The 17,642-nt window shown below is 43.0% G+C and overlaps 1 protein-coding gene across 39 annotated transcripts in view; it reads left to right on the top strand.

Moving 5' to 3' along the window:
* The window catches only part of Rbfox1 (RNA binding protein, fox-1 homolog (C. elegans) 1), a 1,527,688-nt gene that overhangs the window by 1,168,247 nt on the left and 341,799 nt on the right, over window positions 1-17,642 (top strand). The window contains exon 1 of one of the 39 annotated variants that reach the window (NM_183188.2): window positions 16,796-17,046. The exons of the other annotated variants lie outside the window; for them this stretch is intronic. Within the exon in view, the coding sequence (NP_899011.2) occupies window positions 16,960-17,046 (87 nt within the window). The 5' untranslated portion in view covers window positions 16,796-16,959. Of the gene's footprint in view, window positions 1-16,795; window positions 17,047-17,642 lie in introns of those variants that run through there. 39 annotated transcript variants of the gene reach the window in all.

The raw sequence follows: 17,642 nt of genomic DNA on the forward strand, positions 1-17,642 counted from the left end.
TGTAACTTTCTCAAATGCTGTCTTTTAATTCAAGCCAGCAATTACAACAGTGTACATGACAAAGGTGTGCAGCTATGGAAGCCAGGCTTCTAAGAGTTTCGCGAGTGCTACAGAAGTAAAGAAATGCTGATTTTTAACCCTTAGTGGCATATTCTTAGCACAGCATGACCTAGTAATAAAACCTATCCAGACAGGAATTCAAGAGCATATGAGGTCCACAACGACGAAATCACTTCAGAGGCAGCTAAATGGCTAGGTGCTTAGAGGTGCTTGCTGCTAAGACCAAGCACCTGAGTTCAATCCCCAGGACCCATATGGTGGAAGGAGAGGACCAACTCCTACAACTATTCTTTGACCAGCATCCCCCCCCACACACACACACAGGTGAGAGTGGTCTGGTTTTGGATTCTAAATATGTCACAAATCTTATAGAAATATCTATTTAGGCGCAATTATGAACTGTTGTAGAACTTGGCTTTCACAGTTGAGCAATAGAAAGAGTTATAGGATAAGAAGCATAGCATTGTCAGGAACATAACATGAAGTGGGTTGTACAGTATCCAGTATGATATCCAACTACAGGCAAAAGTCTATAGATGTCTACACTCTACTCTTACTGGTGGTGGTAAAGAAAGAACTGGTAGTAAAAAATTTTAGTGTTCATGGTTCTATAAAATTGGGGGTCTTGGTGGTGATGGTGGAGACACAACACTGTTGGCTACACAGTAGAGGTGAAGTTCATGGACTAGCAGGTGACAATGGAAATGAGCATGATGGTGATAGTGAGGTGGAGTTAAAGACTGTGGTGGTCATAATCAAGTAAACAGAGGTGTACCATAAACATGGTAGTGGAAATGCAAGCCAGCACCTTCTTGGTGATCATAGATGGGACAGTAGGTTGATGATGGGGACTGTGGTTGAGCCGCTTGTGGTGAGATTGAGATGGTGGCGATAGTGGCTATGATGTCATAGCAGGTGATCCTGGAGACTGAGGTGGTAATGGACTTGTTGGTTGTAGGTTACATTGATATTCATGGCAGTAGTGGAATAATGTATTGGTAGGTGATGATGGAGACAGAAATAGGGGTTGAGGTATTCATGGTGAGCTCAAGATGGTAGTAATGGTGGCTATGGTGGAAGGGCAGGTGTTGCTGTAGGCAACAGTGATCAATAGGCAATGACAGTAATTCTTAGAATAAAACATAGTAGAAGAGTTTCACCTATAAGCCCCAGGGTGCCATTTTCCCTTCAGTGCATGCTCTGTTTTCTCACCTGTGAAAATGGAGCTTAGTCATTCTGAGACTGAACCAATTACAGGAGCTAGGGTACTCATGCTCAGTCATTCTGAGACTGAACCAATTACAGGAGCTAGGGTACTCATGCTCAGTCATTCTGAGACTGAACCAATTACAGGAGCTAGGGTACTCATGTTCAGTCATTGTGACAGTGAATCAATTACAGGAGCTAGGGTACTCATGTTCAGTCATTGTGAGACTGAACCAATTATAGGAGCTAGGGTACTCATGTTCAGTCATTGTGAGACTGAGCCAATTACAGGAGCTAGGGTACTCATGTTCAGTCATTGTGAGACTGAACCAATTACAGGAGCTAGGGTACTCATGTTCAGTCATTGTGAGACTGAACCAATTATAGGAGCTAGGGTACTCATGTTCAGTCATTGTGAGACTGAACTGAGCTCATATTTATAAAACAAGTGCAAATGCTTGCTTCTCTCAACAAACATGTGAACACAAAAATAGTTGGTTAAACAAAGTGCTGGCACATAATATAGCCTCAAAGGCAGAAAAGGTACCTCATAGCTTCTGTCAGCTTCTTCTTTTCTCATTTGACTTTTCAGAGCAGGCAGAAATGGCCACCTCTCTCCTCCCTCCACAAGACCCATCTCTATCTCCTCCTGTGTTGTGTGCAGAACAGGTGTGTGATGTTCCAGAGTTATGGAGAAGTGCGACATGAAAAAAAGGCTCCGAGTCATCATAAAAATAACACCAAGGCTGCTCCACAAGGCAGGCAGATGAGCATACTGCTAGCCAGCATGATAAAAAGCTATAGCAAATGTTGGGTCCCAGTGGGAGGGGACAGACATATGGGGACCCACTATATTCAAAGTGGACATCACTGCTGATTTTTAAGTGGTTAAGGCAGACTATTCCAGGACCAAGGTTTTTATTTTTTTCCTTCCTTCCTTCCTTCCTTCCTTCCTTCCTTCCTTCCTTCCTTCCTTCCTTCCTTCCTTCCTTCCTTCCTTCCTTCCTTCTTCCCTCCTTCCTTCCTGTCTTTCTCTCTCTCTCTCTCTCTCTCTTTCTTTCTTTCTTTCTTTCTTTCTTTCTTTCTTTCTTTCTTTCTTTCTTTCTTTCTTCCTTTCTTCCTTTCTTCCTTTCTTTCTTTCTTCCTCCATCCTAATTTTAAATCCTTTAGTTGCTTTTCAGCCCTTTGTTCTATTTTGGTCCTAAAAGGCACATTCATCTTTGAGGCCAGCCATGAAGTCTCAAGGGAGGTAAGATCTGTATGGTAGTCATGAAACAAATGTAGATCCTGGACTCTGTGAATCCCCACCTTCGCCTCCAAGCAGTTAGTTGAGGGAGATGAAAGCGGACGAGGAGGCATATTGTAAAGTGCTGACTATTGAGCTCGGAGCTGTGATGGCTGGGTATGCAGGACTGTTGGTGCCTACGCCAGGTGTGCACTTCCCAGCATCTGTGAAAGAGACAGGCAACCCTCCATGCTAGACATTATTTGAAGATATATGGAGAGGGGCACCTGTTTTCTGTCAATGTTTATATGCTTGGGCACAAATAGAGGGGAGATAGTGCCATCGGTATGACATAGTCCCAAAGCAGTGGCCCATCTCCAGAAGGATATTTTGGAATTCTCATTTACTGCCCACAGAGTCTTTCTTGGAACTTAGAGGTTTGAGACTAAAGCTGGTATATTATGTGGGCACATGAATGAAGAGCAAGCTCCTTAGTGGCACCCAGGAAAAGGGAGAGAGGACTGGGAGTCAGACAGGTGTGGTGTTGAAGACGAGATATGTCACTCACGTAGCCCTGAGTGGTTCCAGTACTCTCCTGTATAGAAGGCAGCCCTCTGAGTACTGCTGAGGCCATGGTATTGTTAGAAAGATTGAAACAAAGTCTTCCAGTGATGAGAATTGTATCCTACATACATTGCGTTCTATGGAAGTTTTGGAGTCTGGGGTGTGAGTGACATAGATCTGGACTCCCAGTGTTCTAGGGGGAAACAGAACAATTGTGGTTGCTGGGAATCGAACTCAGGACCTCTTGAAGAACAATCAGTGCTCTTACCCACTGAGCCATCTCTCCAGACCTCCGAAACAGAACAATTGTGAGTTCAAAACCAGATTAAAAAAAATATATATATATGCAAACTTTGATATATGTATATATATCAAAGTTTGCATTTACATTGAGTAAGGGCTACAGAGATGGCACAGTAGGTAATGTGCTTGGCATGTAGCTTTGAGGATCAGGCTGAGATCCCTACAGCACACTTTTAAAAGCCAGGCATGGTGGTACATGACTGTAATACTATATCCAGGAAGGTTGGAGACATGCAGATCCTTGGGGCTTACTGGTGAGCCAGCCTAGCCTTATCAGGAGAATATGGAGATCCTGAGAGAATCTGTCTCCAAAACAAGGCAGTGGGTGACTAAGGAATGATACTCAGAATTGACCTCTGACCTTTAGACACTGCTCACATATTACATGTGTACATATACAACTGTATACACATTAATGATAGGCAGATATAGAAAGAGGTATAGAAAAAGATAGGCTAGGTAGGATGAGTAGATTAGATAGATAGATAGATAGATAGATAGATAGATAGATAGATAGATAGATAGATAGATAGATAGATAGATAGATTTATTTTATTTTAAGGCCCAATTTGCTGTTTTGGTACAGTTTGGTTTGATTTGGTTTTTTGGTTTTCTCTGTGTAGCCCTGGCTGTCCTGGAACTCAGTCTGTACACCAGGCTGCCCTCAGGCTCAGAGCTCTACCTGCCTCTTCCTCCCAAGTGCTGAACATAAAGGTGTGCACCATCACTGCCCAACCCGACTTCCCTTTTTTTGAATGTATGAGTTTGCAATATTTTCCAGCCATTTTTAGATTATTCTGAACTATGTTAGTTCTGAGGGCAGGAGCCCAATTCAAGTAAAAATGAGGATTTATTGACTCAGGAAAGATCATAGTATGAGAAGTCACTTAAGTTCCTGATATTCTACTTGGGTTGTAAACACACCGGGTCATGCTAAGATCTGGGCTTTATGTACAGAGCTTTGATACTTCAAAATGGACTGATACCCAGGAGCTGTTAAGTACAGTATTATATTCTTTAGTGAACACCCCACCTAAGAATAGGCTCACTCTTGGTATGTAAGAGAATTAATTGAGTTTCAGAGAGGTTGAGTAACTTGTCTAGGGCAACACAGATGGGAAGTGTTAGGGTCAGACCTTGGTTCCACTCTCTAAGTTCATAGTCAATACATATATAATATATTGCCGTTATGATAGAAAATTAGGGTTTTTTAATGAGTAAATTAAAGATCTTAGGGAAACTTACAAACACTCACACACCTACCTTCTTGAGATTTTGGAACCTTTGAGTGAGTTATATAACCTCTCTTTGCTCGGTGTCTCTATCAGATCTATAGCTCTAGTAACAGGATTTAGCTTATAGAGTTGTTATTAAGATTAAATGAGTTAATAAACAAGGAGGTTAGAAGGTGCCTGGCAAATAATAAATAGTGTCCATGGCTTGTTAGAAACGATCTAAAAATAGATTGTAATGTAAGAGCCATAGAGGAAATGAGGCCACAGGGTGGTTCTGCCTCTGATGTCCCCAGTTTGTTCCAGAAGGACACTGCTAATCTGGGAAGTTGGAATCCCACCTGTCAGAGGCTCTTGCTTCCTACCAGCTGCCTAGCCTTGACACTGAGGAGACAATGTCCAGCCAGTCTTCAGTGGAGCCAGAGCCAGCCAACCCAGTCGAAAGTAGCTCTGGGCACTTGGCCTCTCTGTCTTGTCTTGAGTCCATATTGCACGAGTTGTGAACACAGGCATGTACCCCACTTCTTATGTATCCCCCATGTGACTGGGTGAGTGCCCCAGGATGCCTGTCGTTCTCTGTGACTTGATGGTACTGTTTTCCAGGCTGAAGCTTCCATCAGAAGGAAGTCATACCCTGGCTCCTTCCCAGGGTGCTTTTGTTTTTAGTTTTGCTTGCTGTTGCTGTGATGTCTCCTGACAAAAGTGACTTAAGAGAAGAAGGGATTATTTGGCTCACACTTTCAGGTTCTAGTCCATTTCTTTGGGGGTAGTGAAGCCGTCAGATTTTTGACATACTCAGTCACATCCACAACTGAGAGCAGATAGAAAGGGAACACACATTTGATCTTCTCTTTATAGAGTTCAGGAACCAAACCTAGAGAATGGAGCTGCCTCTTTTAGAATTTCCATATTTGTTAACACAATCAAGACTATTTATCAGATATACCCACAAGCCAACCTAATCTAGACAGCCCATCCTTGAGACTCCCCTCCAAGGCAATTTTAGATTGTACCAAGTTGACAACTGAAGCTATCACAGCTTTCTTACCACTTTGAATTCCAACCCCTGCCAAACTGTGGATGGGCCTTCCGAGTAGAAGGTCTGGGTCCTCAGAGGCACAGGACTGGCAAGCACAGCAGCCTAGTCTCACTCACATAAGGATGGCCATCTGGCTTGTTCATGTGAGCCTCAATTAGAGAGAGAGTCTCATTCTGTACACACCCAGTCTTTCTAAAAGCTATAATCTAAAATCTCCCATCAAATGAGAAGACTGCTCTAGAGTCCACAGGTGACTTTCAGAGGAGACAGACATCACACACATACAGTGAGTGACATGGAAATTTCCTGAGTGATGTGCAATTTTCTGGGATGAAGATAAAAATACTCAAGTGGCCTATGCATGACAAATAAAAACTGAGAATCATTGCTTCAGCCCCAGGGAAGAATTTACTATGGGGAAAAAAAATCAATGACTATCATGGAACCACAGCATCCCCTAGAGAGACCTTAAGCAGGGATAGCCAAGCTTTTGGCTCCTCCGTACTGAGAAAAAAAAAAAAAAAGAATTAATTTGTGCCAAACTGCATGCCTTGAGTTGCAAGTATACGCACACATTCACTTCTTGTGACATTTGTTGTCATTTACAATGTCCATGTTTGAGAACCATGCGATTAAATTGCAAAAAAGAAATATTAATTGCGGAAAACAAAATCTCACATCTTAAGTAGGGTCACAGTTTTGTGAGGGGCTGCATTCATAGCTATCATCAGCCACATGAGCCCACAAGCTGTAGTTTGGACAAGCAGGTGAGGATGGCTTTCTAGTGTGTCATTCTTGTGATGGCTCTCCTCTTTCAGGATGATGCGTTCTTATTGTTCTCTAGTATTGGCTTCTCACTCAGGTGCACTGGACTGCCTCCTGTTGGCAGCTGATTTTCAGCCTAAGAGTCAGCAAAATGGTAAATGTCAACTTGTCTGCAAACGTGGACGTACTCCTTTCATCTTTGCCATGGCGCTCTGTTAACATGTAATTATCATGAGAGTAGTTGAGGTCGAATGAGAAGCTGAGGGCTGAGAATGCAGAGGCCATTCATGTTCACTTTGGCCTAGGCCCATGTTCTCTTACAGCAGGTTAATAGGTACCATATGCCAAGAATGACTTTTAGGGTTGTTGACAGTGAGGTGCTGTCCATCTGTTTTGGTTCAGAGTCCAGCTCTGACACAGGCTGGTTCTATAACCTGCCATATCCCCAGTCTTTGTCAGGAATGTGTTTAATATGGCAGACTCTATTTCAATGGGATGGGGAAGATGAACTGGGAGAATGATGGGCAGGAATGAGGATGGAGTCTCACAAAAAACATTGAGTGCATGATAGAGACTGTGTGGCTCAGGAGCCTGAAGAGCTGAAGGATGAGACAAGAAAAGAAAAGAAGAAAGTTAGCACCAGTAATGTCATTAACTCTTCACTGACAGGTGGCAGGATGTGAACAGAACTGGATAGATGAGTTGATAGGTGAGCAGATGGATGGATAGGTGGGTGGTACATAGGTAGATGTGTGTGTGTGTGTGTGTGTGTGTGTGTGTGTGTGTGTGTGTGTGTGTGTGTGTAGATGCACGGCTGAGAAAGGAGAGGAGAGGAGTGGGTAGGAGATGAGATGATTGGTGAATGAATAGGTGAGTAGGTGCGGGGTTGGAGGAGGAGAGAAAGAGAGAGAAAGAAAAAGAGAGGGGGGGTGTGAATGACTATGTAGAAGGATTGGTGAATGGATGGGTAGAAGAGAGATGGACAGATAGGCAGGTAGATTGCTGAACTGAGGTTATGTGTTGGGTTTTAGACCTGTTTGGAAAGTCTGTATTTAATAAGGTCAAGCAGTTTTTCTGTCTTATAATACTTCTCAAATACGTTTGAATGCTAACAGTCATTTAGAATCTGAGAGAGAGAGAAAGGAAGAAGGAAGGGAACAGAAAAGGAGGGAAGGAGGGAGAGAGGGAGAGAAGGAGGGAGGGAGGGAGAGAGAGAGAGAGAGAGAGAGAGAGAGAGAGAGAGAGAGAGAGAGAGAGAGAGAGAGAGAGAGAGAGAATAAATGGTAAATTCCCAAACTTAGTTGCTTGATCATTGATCGTTTTGACAGAGAATATCCAATGGGTCTCTGCCATGCAGGATGTTATTTTGAAGATTCCAGACCAACTCCAAGTTTCAGAAAGTGGAGCCCAGGTGCATCAGCCTAGTGGTCAGCTGTATAAGGATAGGACAAAGCAGCTTCACTCCCAGAGCTGGAGAATATGAATCCTTCGCTGTGGCCAGCCCCTACAGGCACCTGCAGTATAGAAGGCAGGGGATATGGACAGGGCACCAAGGACTGTGCTGGGAGCAGCTGATTATTCAGTCTGTATGGAAGAGTCCTCAGGGAATATTTGTTTGCCTCAAGCAAGGTCAACTAATTCTCCAACCCAGCTGCCATTCATCCCCAGACAGGTCAGAGGTCAGTTCCTGAAGCATTGTTGATCTCAGCAGAGATGGTGCGAGGGGCTGATATTCTTAGATTTGCTCATTCAGCCAGTCAGTCTGGCTTTCAGAGGAGAATCAGGTCAAGAAGTGCTTAATGAACCAAGCGAAGCTTGTGTTATCTGCATGGCTGGGGGTTCAAACTTCTAACGATCATTAGCAGAGTCCTTGTGGATAGGACTACTGGAATGCTCTTTGTGTATCTTCCTAACCATTTTGGGAGATGGGGCAATACTACTAGGGAGAGTGACATGTTGTCTCAGATCCTTTGGTTTGCTCCTGTTTTAAAGGCATTATTTATTTCATGAAACTATCATGTGAACTTCCTTCATCATAATTTGTTTCTAAAGCTCTTTGCCATGTATAGAAGCTATACACATATCTTTTGTTAAAGTGTGTATTTCAATTTTTCTTTGGGAGATGGAAGAAAGTAGCACATGGAGTTGAGAAGGCACGAGTCTGAACTTGTAAGTGCACTTTATTAACCAATTAGCAGGAGGACTTTGGGATCATTTAGTGGGTCAAACCAGTTGCTGCTCATTCTGCTTTCATTATGACAATAACCATCAGGCAGGGGCTTCCACTATGGGGCAGTTCTCCAGATAAAGACTTTAAAATTTCGTTCCTGTTTAAACCATAGCCTAAGGCTGGGGAGTTGTCTCAGTCAATAAAATGCTTGTTTCATAGGCATGGGGACCTGAATTTGAGTTCGTAGAACCCACATAAGAAACTGTGCATTATGGTACACATTTGTAATTCTAGGGTTGGTGAGAAGGGAGACATAGACAGGGACAGGTGTATTTGTGGCGCTCACAAGCTAGCTAGCCTGGCCAACCTGATGAAGTTCTAGGCCACACTGAATGAGAAACACTGCCTTAAACAAAAGGCAGATGTACCAAAGGCTGAGTATGCAAGGATTTCCTCAGATGTCCATACATCTGTCATGGAGCGCACACACAATTCACGTGTGCACATGTGTGTACACATACAAGCACACACATACTACATCCTCCACCACTCTGTAAGTTAGAATTACTAATCATATTCTCATGTGATGGATGCTCCAAGGGACAGAGGCTTTGAATGATATCCAGTATAGTGTGTCCCATGAGGTGATCCAATGATGATTCTATTGTAATGGGGAGAGTTGCAACCAGAGAAAGTGCTGTTTGCTGGCCCAGTGTGTATTGCCCATGGTCTGTGGAGGCTTTTCTATGAAGGGCTTCCTTCCATACTATTCCATTTGAAGTTGCTATGATTCAGGTGTTGTGTTATATAATATCCTGGAGCCCATCTCTTCCTTTCTTAGAATTACCTCATCAATCTTTAGATCGTTGGAACTCAAAAATTTAACTATTACATAATAAGTCAAGGAATTTGATGTTGAGTTCTACGCAATATTCAGCTTTTCCAAGCAGCCTTTCTACCATCACTGGGCGGAACTAAAACAACGTCTGGTGGTGGTGAATCACATTTATCTCTTTTGGTTCTAGCCGCTCTCTGAATGTGGTCTTTCTTGACGAGCTGGCAGATAGAAATAGCTGCTCCTTGATAATCAACAGGGCAGATAGCCACAGGGAAAACCAAACCCTGGAAGAGAAAGCCGGGAAGGCCAAATGTAGCTTCCCTGAATGGAAATTCCAGCCATATGTTTCCTGCCCTAGGACAAATCAACTAAGATGTTTTGGGATCTCAGCTGAATAGATTATAAAGCTAGGAAACAGAGATACTATCTAGAATATCTGATAAAAAATAGGCAAACTTTCCACATTGTGACAGAATATTGCCATTTACAAGGTTTGTGCTAGAGAGCTATGCCATCAAGTTGAAAAAGAAACCATTTGGCTCAGAGTGTGAATCAGTTGATCATGTGATTACTCATCATACAGAAAGCCCCAGGTTCAATCCCTTGAACCAAGTATACTGTGGGTGACAATATGTGCCTATAATCCTATCACTTGGAAGGTAGAGGCAGAAAGATCAGGAGTTCAAAGCCACCCTCAGATATGTGGTGATTTTGAGGTCAGCCTGTGTCCTGTGAGACCCTGTTTCAACAAAAAGAACAAAAAGCGTAGTGGTTTAAGAATCTGTATGGTTTTGTGTTGAGCCAGATTCAATGGTCTCCTGAGTCACAGGATGGACAGGTCTGCTTGCACCAGATGCTTCCTGAGCGGCTGGCACATCTTTGAAAGAGAGCACGTGACGCATAAGCAGCTGAGTGCTGAGAGTATGCCGACAGAGGTCTCGATGCCGCCATTGAAGGGACATTCAGCACACAGATCTGCCGTGAGAACCACAGATGAGAAGATACTCTGCAGAAACTTCTTAAAGACACTCCAAAGAAGGAGATAAAGATAAAGTTAGTACTTCTGAGCGCACTGCAAGTGCCAGGGACACCCACATCCCACACGCCATTCCACTGCCTCAGCACACCTGTCTGGGTTACTGCTGTGGAGGTGAGGGTTTCGGAGTACGTCATACTGGAAGAGATGATGTCAGAGCCAACCTTTGATACCAGCCCTGCAGCTTTAAAACTCCCGTTTTATCTAACTAAACTCCCGTTTAGCCATGATGTCCCTGAGTCCATTGAGATGACTTTGGAGCTACAGATAGATCTTTATTTCCTGAGAGACAGCCTCTCCATTTTGCTTACATGTATTCAGGAAATTTTTTGGCAAAATATTATAGGATATTGTATTTATCTAATCACTAATTTGCCTTCTTTCTTTTTTTCTTTTTTCTTTTTCTTTTAGATGGATTTCTTATATCCCATTCTGACCAAGGATGTCCTTAAGCTTGTCTCTAAGTAGAAGTAGAGAACCTCTTGTCTCTACTTGTTGAACATTAGAATTACAGGCATACACCACCACACCTGGTTTTGGTGGTGCTAGGGATAAAACTCAGGGCTTTGTACAGAGTAGGCAGGATCTCTAACCACTGAGCCATAGCCTAAGGCCTATCTAATCACCATTTTAGTTCAATCACATGCCACCCCTCCATAATCACTCAACGAGTCATGATCCAATGTGACAACTTTTGTTACTAGGTGTAACACTAAAATAATTCCAAAGAATGAAGGTCAATGATTTCTGCACGTGGTGATAGAGGATGCTTTGCAGACAATGTGACCTTCTGTTTAGGCCAGCAAAGTTAACCATGAAAGAAGAAAAGGAGAAAGAATTGGAAAAGGAGGGATTTTTTTTTGTAAGCAACTTTGAAGGAAATTTGAAACATGGAAGTGTTCATAAAGGTAATTAGCTGGTGCAGGCTGCATACAAAAGAAGGAAAAGAAAGGGAAAGGGAAGGAAGAACAAAAGAAAGAGAAGAGGAAAAGAGAAAAAAAGTGCTTCATCTGGTGGACATTGAAAGTTGAATATGGCCAGGTTCAAAAACACCATCACCACCAACTCTGACTTCTCTAAGAGGTCTTCTGTTCCCCAGCTTTGCTTGGAAAGGAAGGCTGTAATTCAGTCATATGTGAAAGTCCAGGTGGTGACACACACATGTTCAGTCTCTAAAAGCTAAGAAAAGCAGTTAACACACAGTAGGATCGTTGTTCAGCAACAAAGGAGAACTGACTTTGTATGGTTTATCTTGGGTGGATAATCCATGGTGCCTGAGTCTCAGCTTCTTTGTGGGAATCTGGCAAGAGATTCTGGGAAGGCTCATGTAGACATATCTTCCTTCCCTTAGGAAAGATACTGCTCCTTCCAAGGTCTGAGTCATGGCTCAGACAACGAAGTGGACCTCATTATGTCTAAGTCCCCTAGACTCTCGAAAGCACCATATGCCTACACTTACTCACACACTCCAATTTCAAATATTAGCTCTTTCACAGTGTTGAGATGTCATCCTCATCTTTTCTCTGGGCTAGATTTAGTCTTTTAGGGGATATCTACTGGACACCACAATCCTTGGGACATGAATGGCCTGACTTCCAGCTGACACTGTGTCTTGCCTTGCCTTGCCACCCCCCCTCTCTTTGACAGGTGCTTTCACAATCTCTCCTCCATCCCTTTCCTCCCCCTCTCCCTGGCCTTGAAATTATAATCTTCCCATTATCAGCTTCCAGATTTCTACAATTACAGGTGGGCACCACCATGCCTTGCCCATTTGACACTTTTCAGTGGTTGAAAGTGTTTAAGGGAGAAAAATATTCCATGCTCCAGGAAAACCCAAGGATGTATAAGTTTCAATGCCTCTTAATAAAGTTGTATGAAACCAGGCCACAGTCATTCATTTGTCCCTGGGTGCTTTTGTGCCCTCCAGGAGCCAGGTATTGAATGTTTGTAAATCAGAGAAGAGGGCATTCACCAGAGACATTTGTCACATATATACTCATACTTATTTAATATCTAGGGAGACCCAGGACAGTCAACACCATGTGGCCTTTCATTTTGAATACAAAACGTCTGGAGGAGTTGGCTGTGCTTTCAGCCACTGTTAGCAACATCTCTTTTTCTGGACTTTATTATTTCATTGTCTGTTTTATGATTATAAGTTTGCAAATTTTATCATTAGCTTAATATTGCATGTTGGATACATAACCTCATGAAGTGTCTGTGTCAAGCTCTGGAGAGTACAGAGCTACACAAAATGTCGCACACCTTCTAGTGAATGAACCAAGAAAAAATAGCTTATTAATATAAGATGTACTTTGGGAAAATTAAGCAGTTGTTAGGAAAACAAGAGGTTTCCTATAATTCACTTAATAGTGGTCATTCATTCACATTTTTGTTATTGGCTTAGAATACTGCAGGGATTACAACCATACCAGAATAATAGGTAGGTGGAAAGTCAGAATCAGAGACAATGGGGGTCACGGTGTTCAGGACTGGCGGGGGTTGGGATAGACAAGAATCTCCATGTGCAGCCTGTGAAGGCTGGCAGGTGGGTAGTGTGCCATCCTAACTTTTAGAATCTCATTTGATGCTAATTTTCCTAGCAAGCAAAGTAAAAATAATTCCTTACCAAAAATTTTGCCCTTAGCTTTAGAGAGATGAAAGAAGATAGACAGAGACAGCAAACATTTTATAACACAGTTTCCTTAAAAAGAAGAAAGAAAATACCATATGTGTATCATCTATAGCTATATGTCAATCTGTCCCTTATATGACACATTGTCATTTCAACGTAACTTGAACTGGCAGGTTCTTCAATAAACGTGTGTATATAAATGAATAATTCATATGATAATCCATATATCTGTTTATTAATTTATTTTTATTTTATTTTATGTGTAGTGTTTACCTGCATGTATGTGTGCCATGTGCATGTTTGGTGTTCATAAAGACCAAAAGAATTTGAATTGGTGATTATTGTGAGCCACTGTGTGGGTGTTAGTGATATACTCTGGGTCCTCTGTAAGAACAAGTGCTCTGGCCGGGCGATGGTGGCGCATGCTTTAATCCCAGCACTCGGGAGGCAGAGGCAAGCGGATTTCTGAGTTTGAGGCCAACCTGGTCTACAAAGTGAGCTCCAGGACAGCCAGGGCTACACAGAGAAACCCTATCTCCAAAAAACCAAAACACACACACATACACACACACACACACACACACACACACACACACACACACACACACACACAGAGAGAGAGAGACAGACAGACAGACAGACAGACAGACAGACAGAGACAGACAGAGAGACAGAGAGACAGAGAGACAGAGAGACAGAGAGACAGAGACAGAGACAGAGACAGAGACAGAGAGAGAGAACAAGTGCTCTGAACTGCTGAGCCATCTCTCCAGCCCCAATTTTGCTGATCTGCCTGTCACATTTATACAATCCCCCAATTTCCAAAGCCCCTTTAGAAGTTTGCCCTCAGACTCTTCTACACCTGTGTAATCAAGATGTAAATATGTCAGTTTATACCCTCAAGAAGTAAGTTGTGTGTCCTGCCTTCTGACACCACAGCTTTTGCACTTTATAACATCAGAGAGACAAAATGCAGCCCAGGACCTTCCCTCAGCACTGAGGAGTGTCTCTATGTCATGAATGTCAACAGGAAGCAAACTAGAAAACACACCGGTCTCGTGGTGATGTGTCTGTCCTTCCTGCTAACTTCTCAGAAATATGGTTTTGAAAGTCATAGTCAGAAGCTAAAGTTAGAAATGGTATCGGGTGCTCGTATAAGATGGGTCAGTGTGCAGCTGTTCGAGGGGCTTTCGGGATTGCACAACATGGCCAGTCCAATGCATGTGAATCAATTACAGAGAAACCTTGTCAAGATGGCCAAACCTCCAGCCTTAAATAATTGAATTCTCTGCCAAACCCTGTCTGCTGTCGTTATCTAGAAATGTAATTATGTAGCTAAATCAAGCAACTAAAATTAGTGTAGTGTAAAAACACCTTGGCTATCTGAAAGTGGACGAATTGACATTGGACTTAGAGAAAGCCAATAGTTGGGTATGTGTGGTGGTGTTTGGAGTTCTTGCTGATCATCATTTTGACAAAATCTATATTGTGCATCCTATTTGGAGAGAAAAGTGGTTTGTGGCAAGGGTGTGTCTGATTTGAAGGTGACATTGTGTGTGTGTGTGTGTGTGTGTGTGTGTGTGTGTGTGTGTGTGTGTGTGTGTGCCTGCCTGTATGTGTCCAGAAGTCAATGTCTGGTAACTTCTAATATCCCTTCCTTTCTTGTTGTTGTTGTTTTTGTCTTTGTTTTTGTTTTTGAGATCATGTCTCTCATTGCATATGTATTTCACAGATTCAGGAAAACTAGTTGGCTGTGAGCCCCAGGGATCCTCCTGCCTATGCCTCATGAGTGTTATCATTGTAGGCTGGCCTACCATGCTTATCACATAGGTCTTGGGTGTCTGAACCCAGGCCTTTCTGCTTACTCAGTATTTAACCAGTTGAGCTTTCTTCCAGGCCCTATGAAGGTGATCCTCAATTGTCTTCAGACCTTATTTCATGACAGCTCCATATTACTAGTTTCAAAGTTGCGTAGTACTAATTATGCCCTCATATTTCCTGGTATGAGAAGTGGGAATATGACAGTTTATCATCATCTGAGCCCTCACATCTGAAGTCAAAGATGGGTGAATGCTAACTTCGAAGGTTAGAGCAGAAACCGTGGCAACTAGCTACCTCTACTGCATACTGTAAGGAGGTGATGAGATACCAGGTTACTGTTACATGCCCAAATGGTTCTGGAGTCTAGGAGGCAAATGAAGTTGTTCAAGACTGTATAGCTAGGAAAGGAACAGCCCAGCCACCATGATTCCACGCCATGGAATCCCATTGGAACTGAGCTTTCCAAGGAAAGCGGCTCCAGTTCCTGCTTTGCATTCTTCTCAATGCCTTTCATTTCGGGGGAAGGGGGAGTGGGGTGTCACCTTTGTTTAGTATATTGCAAATTCATGTATCACAGCTGGAAGATACACATACCAGCTATATAAAATCCCTTCACAGATGAAACACAGCACCAGCAAGTCTGCACCTACTCTGTGGCACATTTCTAGATCACATCTCACAGTGCAATGCCAGCTAGACAACTTACCTAGTGATTGTGTGTGTGTGGGGGGGCGGTTTAAACTCAACACTGCTTCCTACTAGCTGCAAAGTGGCTGCCTAGTGTGAGTCTGGATTCCTGTTGGGTACCACTTTGCTTCCTGGGTCTGGGAATTAGCCCCTGCATCCGAGATGTGGAAGAATGGAGCTCAATAACCCACAAAGCTAATTTACTCAGATTTCAGCTATTATTTTGTTACTCATGAATTGCCTTTTCAAACTGAAATTGGGTGAAGAAGGGGTGGAAAGTGAGCCCACTGTTTTGAGACAGTTTCATGTAGCTCAGGCTGGCCTTAAGTTTGCTATACAGCTGAGCTCCCAATTTTTCTATACCAACTTTCTGAGTTCTAGGATTATAGAGGCTATCCACCACATACTGAGTATTCTTAGATAATTTTTGATCAGCTACCCACATGAACCTGCTAGATTTGAGTGTTGTTGTTATGGTTGTTGTTGTTCTTATTTGTTTGGTTGTTTTTGGTTTTGTTCATAACTGTGGCGGAATGGGTATAGGTGTGAAAATGTATGTGCTGTGTTCAAAGGGTGACCTCCAGGTATCTTTCTTTATTGCTTTTTACTTACGCTTTGAGAGAGGGTCTTCCACTAAACCACTGTACATGGAAGTTTCTGTTTGGCTATGCTGGCTCGACAGTTGAGACCCTGCATTCTCCTGTCTCTGTTTTCCCAGTGCTAGGAATGTGTGACACATTGCCTGATTTCTTACATAGGCACTGGAGATCCAAATTCCAGTCCTCAGGCTTATATGGTAGTATACAAACTCACATAACAACCAGTTGCAATTTAGAACTGAAGTCTAGGCTCTGGTGATGATTTTTATGTGGGTAAATGTTTAAGTTCTTTAAGTTGCAACTGATTGTCATGTAAGCTTACACATTTCTATTACTTATTCTCTCTAAAAATCTCATGCAGACCCAGCCCCTTGCAATTTGGCCCAGTTCCTCAGGACAAATGCCTTCTCTTTTCGCCTGATTCCCTGTCACTCCATCTCCCTTGGTCTGAGAACTAAATTAATGAAGAGTATTTGGTTAGTCATGTTGGGCGAGCTGCTCCCAAAATAGCTCCTTCCATTTTGGTAGCTCCGACCGACCCTGCAGCTGCCGCGTCCCTTCCTTGTCTGGGAAGAAAACTTTCACATTAAGAGTTGCTGATGCAGGGTTTTGTTTCCTTTCCCTCTCCGCTGCCTGTGGATGAGCACTTGGCTCCTGACAGAAGTGATTTGGCTCTCGGCTTTGTAGTTGAGAAGAAGTTGGGTCTATAGATTTCTTTCCCCCTCTAACTCTCTATTGATGTGTTCAGCCTTGGAGGGAATAAAGCCTCCATTTAAAGCATGTTGGCGTCGCAAGGAGTCCTTCTGCATTCTTATGGCGTGCCCATGATTGTGCCTGCTGCCCCCTACTTCCCGGGACTGATGCAGGTAATTCATGGCTTTTGCCAGCAAGCAACTTAACTCCAGAATGCTCTAAGTAATAATTGGAATTTTTATGGTTGAGAAAGCAAACACTTTTAATACAGGAAGAGAAAAAAAAGCCCTCGTGTAGTCAAAGGAAAGACAGTAGGAAATCAAAAAGATGGATCACCTTAATCTGGCTATTGACATCTCTCATGGATGAATAAATGGTGTAGTTGAGCTGTATTTGCTTGTATTGATCTGGGTGCTGTTTAACATTCATGCCTTTGCTTCGGGAGGTTGACCAGGGGGCAAAAGATTTGCTCTCTTCCCTAGCTTTCTGAGGGACTGGGTCTCCCAGAGCAGATCATGAGGCTCAGTAACTTATCATGATATGGCTTGCTTAAAGGCTTTAACCCCGGAAACAGAAGGGCAGGAAATACAGAGTGCTGCTGAGGACACCCCACACAGGTTGTTGTTTGCAGAGAAGCTTCCCCTTGCAAATCTGAGAGGCGACCCACAAACAAGAGGGTACACTGAGAATGGTCTCGCTAGGAAGTTCAGAGGTTATTCTGCAAATTCGATGCCAACTGTTTGTATTCTCGGCAGCTGGGGAGAAGTTA

This window comes from Mus musculus, chromosome 16 (genome assembly GCF_000001635.26).
Source record: "Mus musculus strain C57BL/6J chromosome 16, GRCm38.p6 C57BL/6J".
Taxonomy (NCBI): domain Eukaryota; kingdom Metazoa; phylum Chordata; class Mammalia; order Rodentia; family Muridae; genus Mus; species Mus musculus.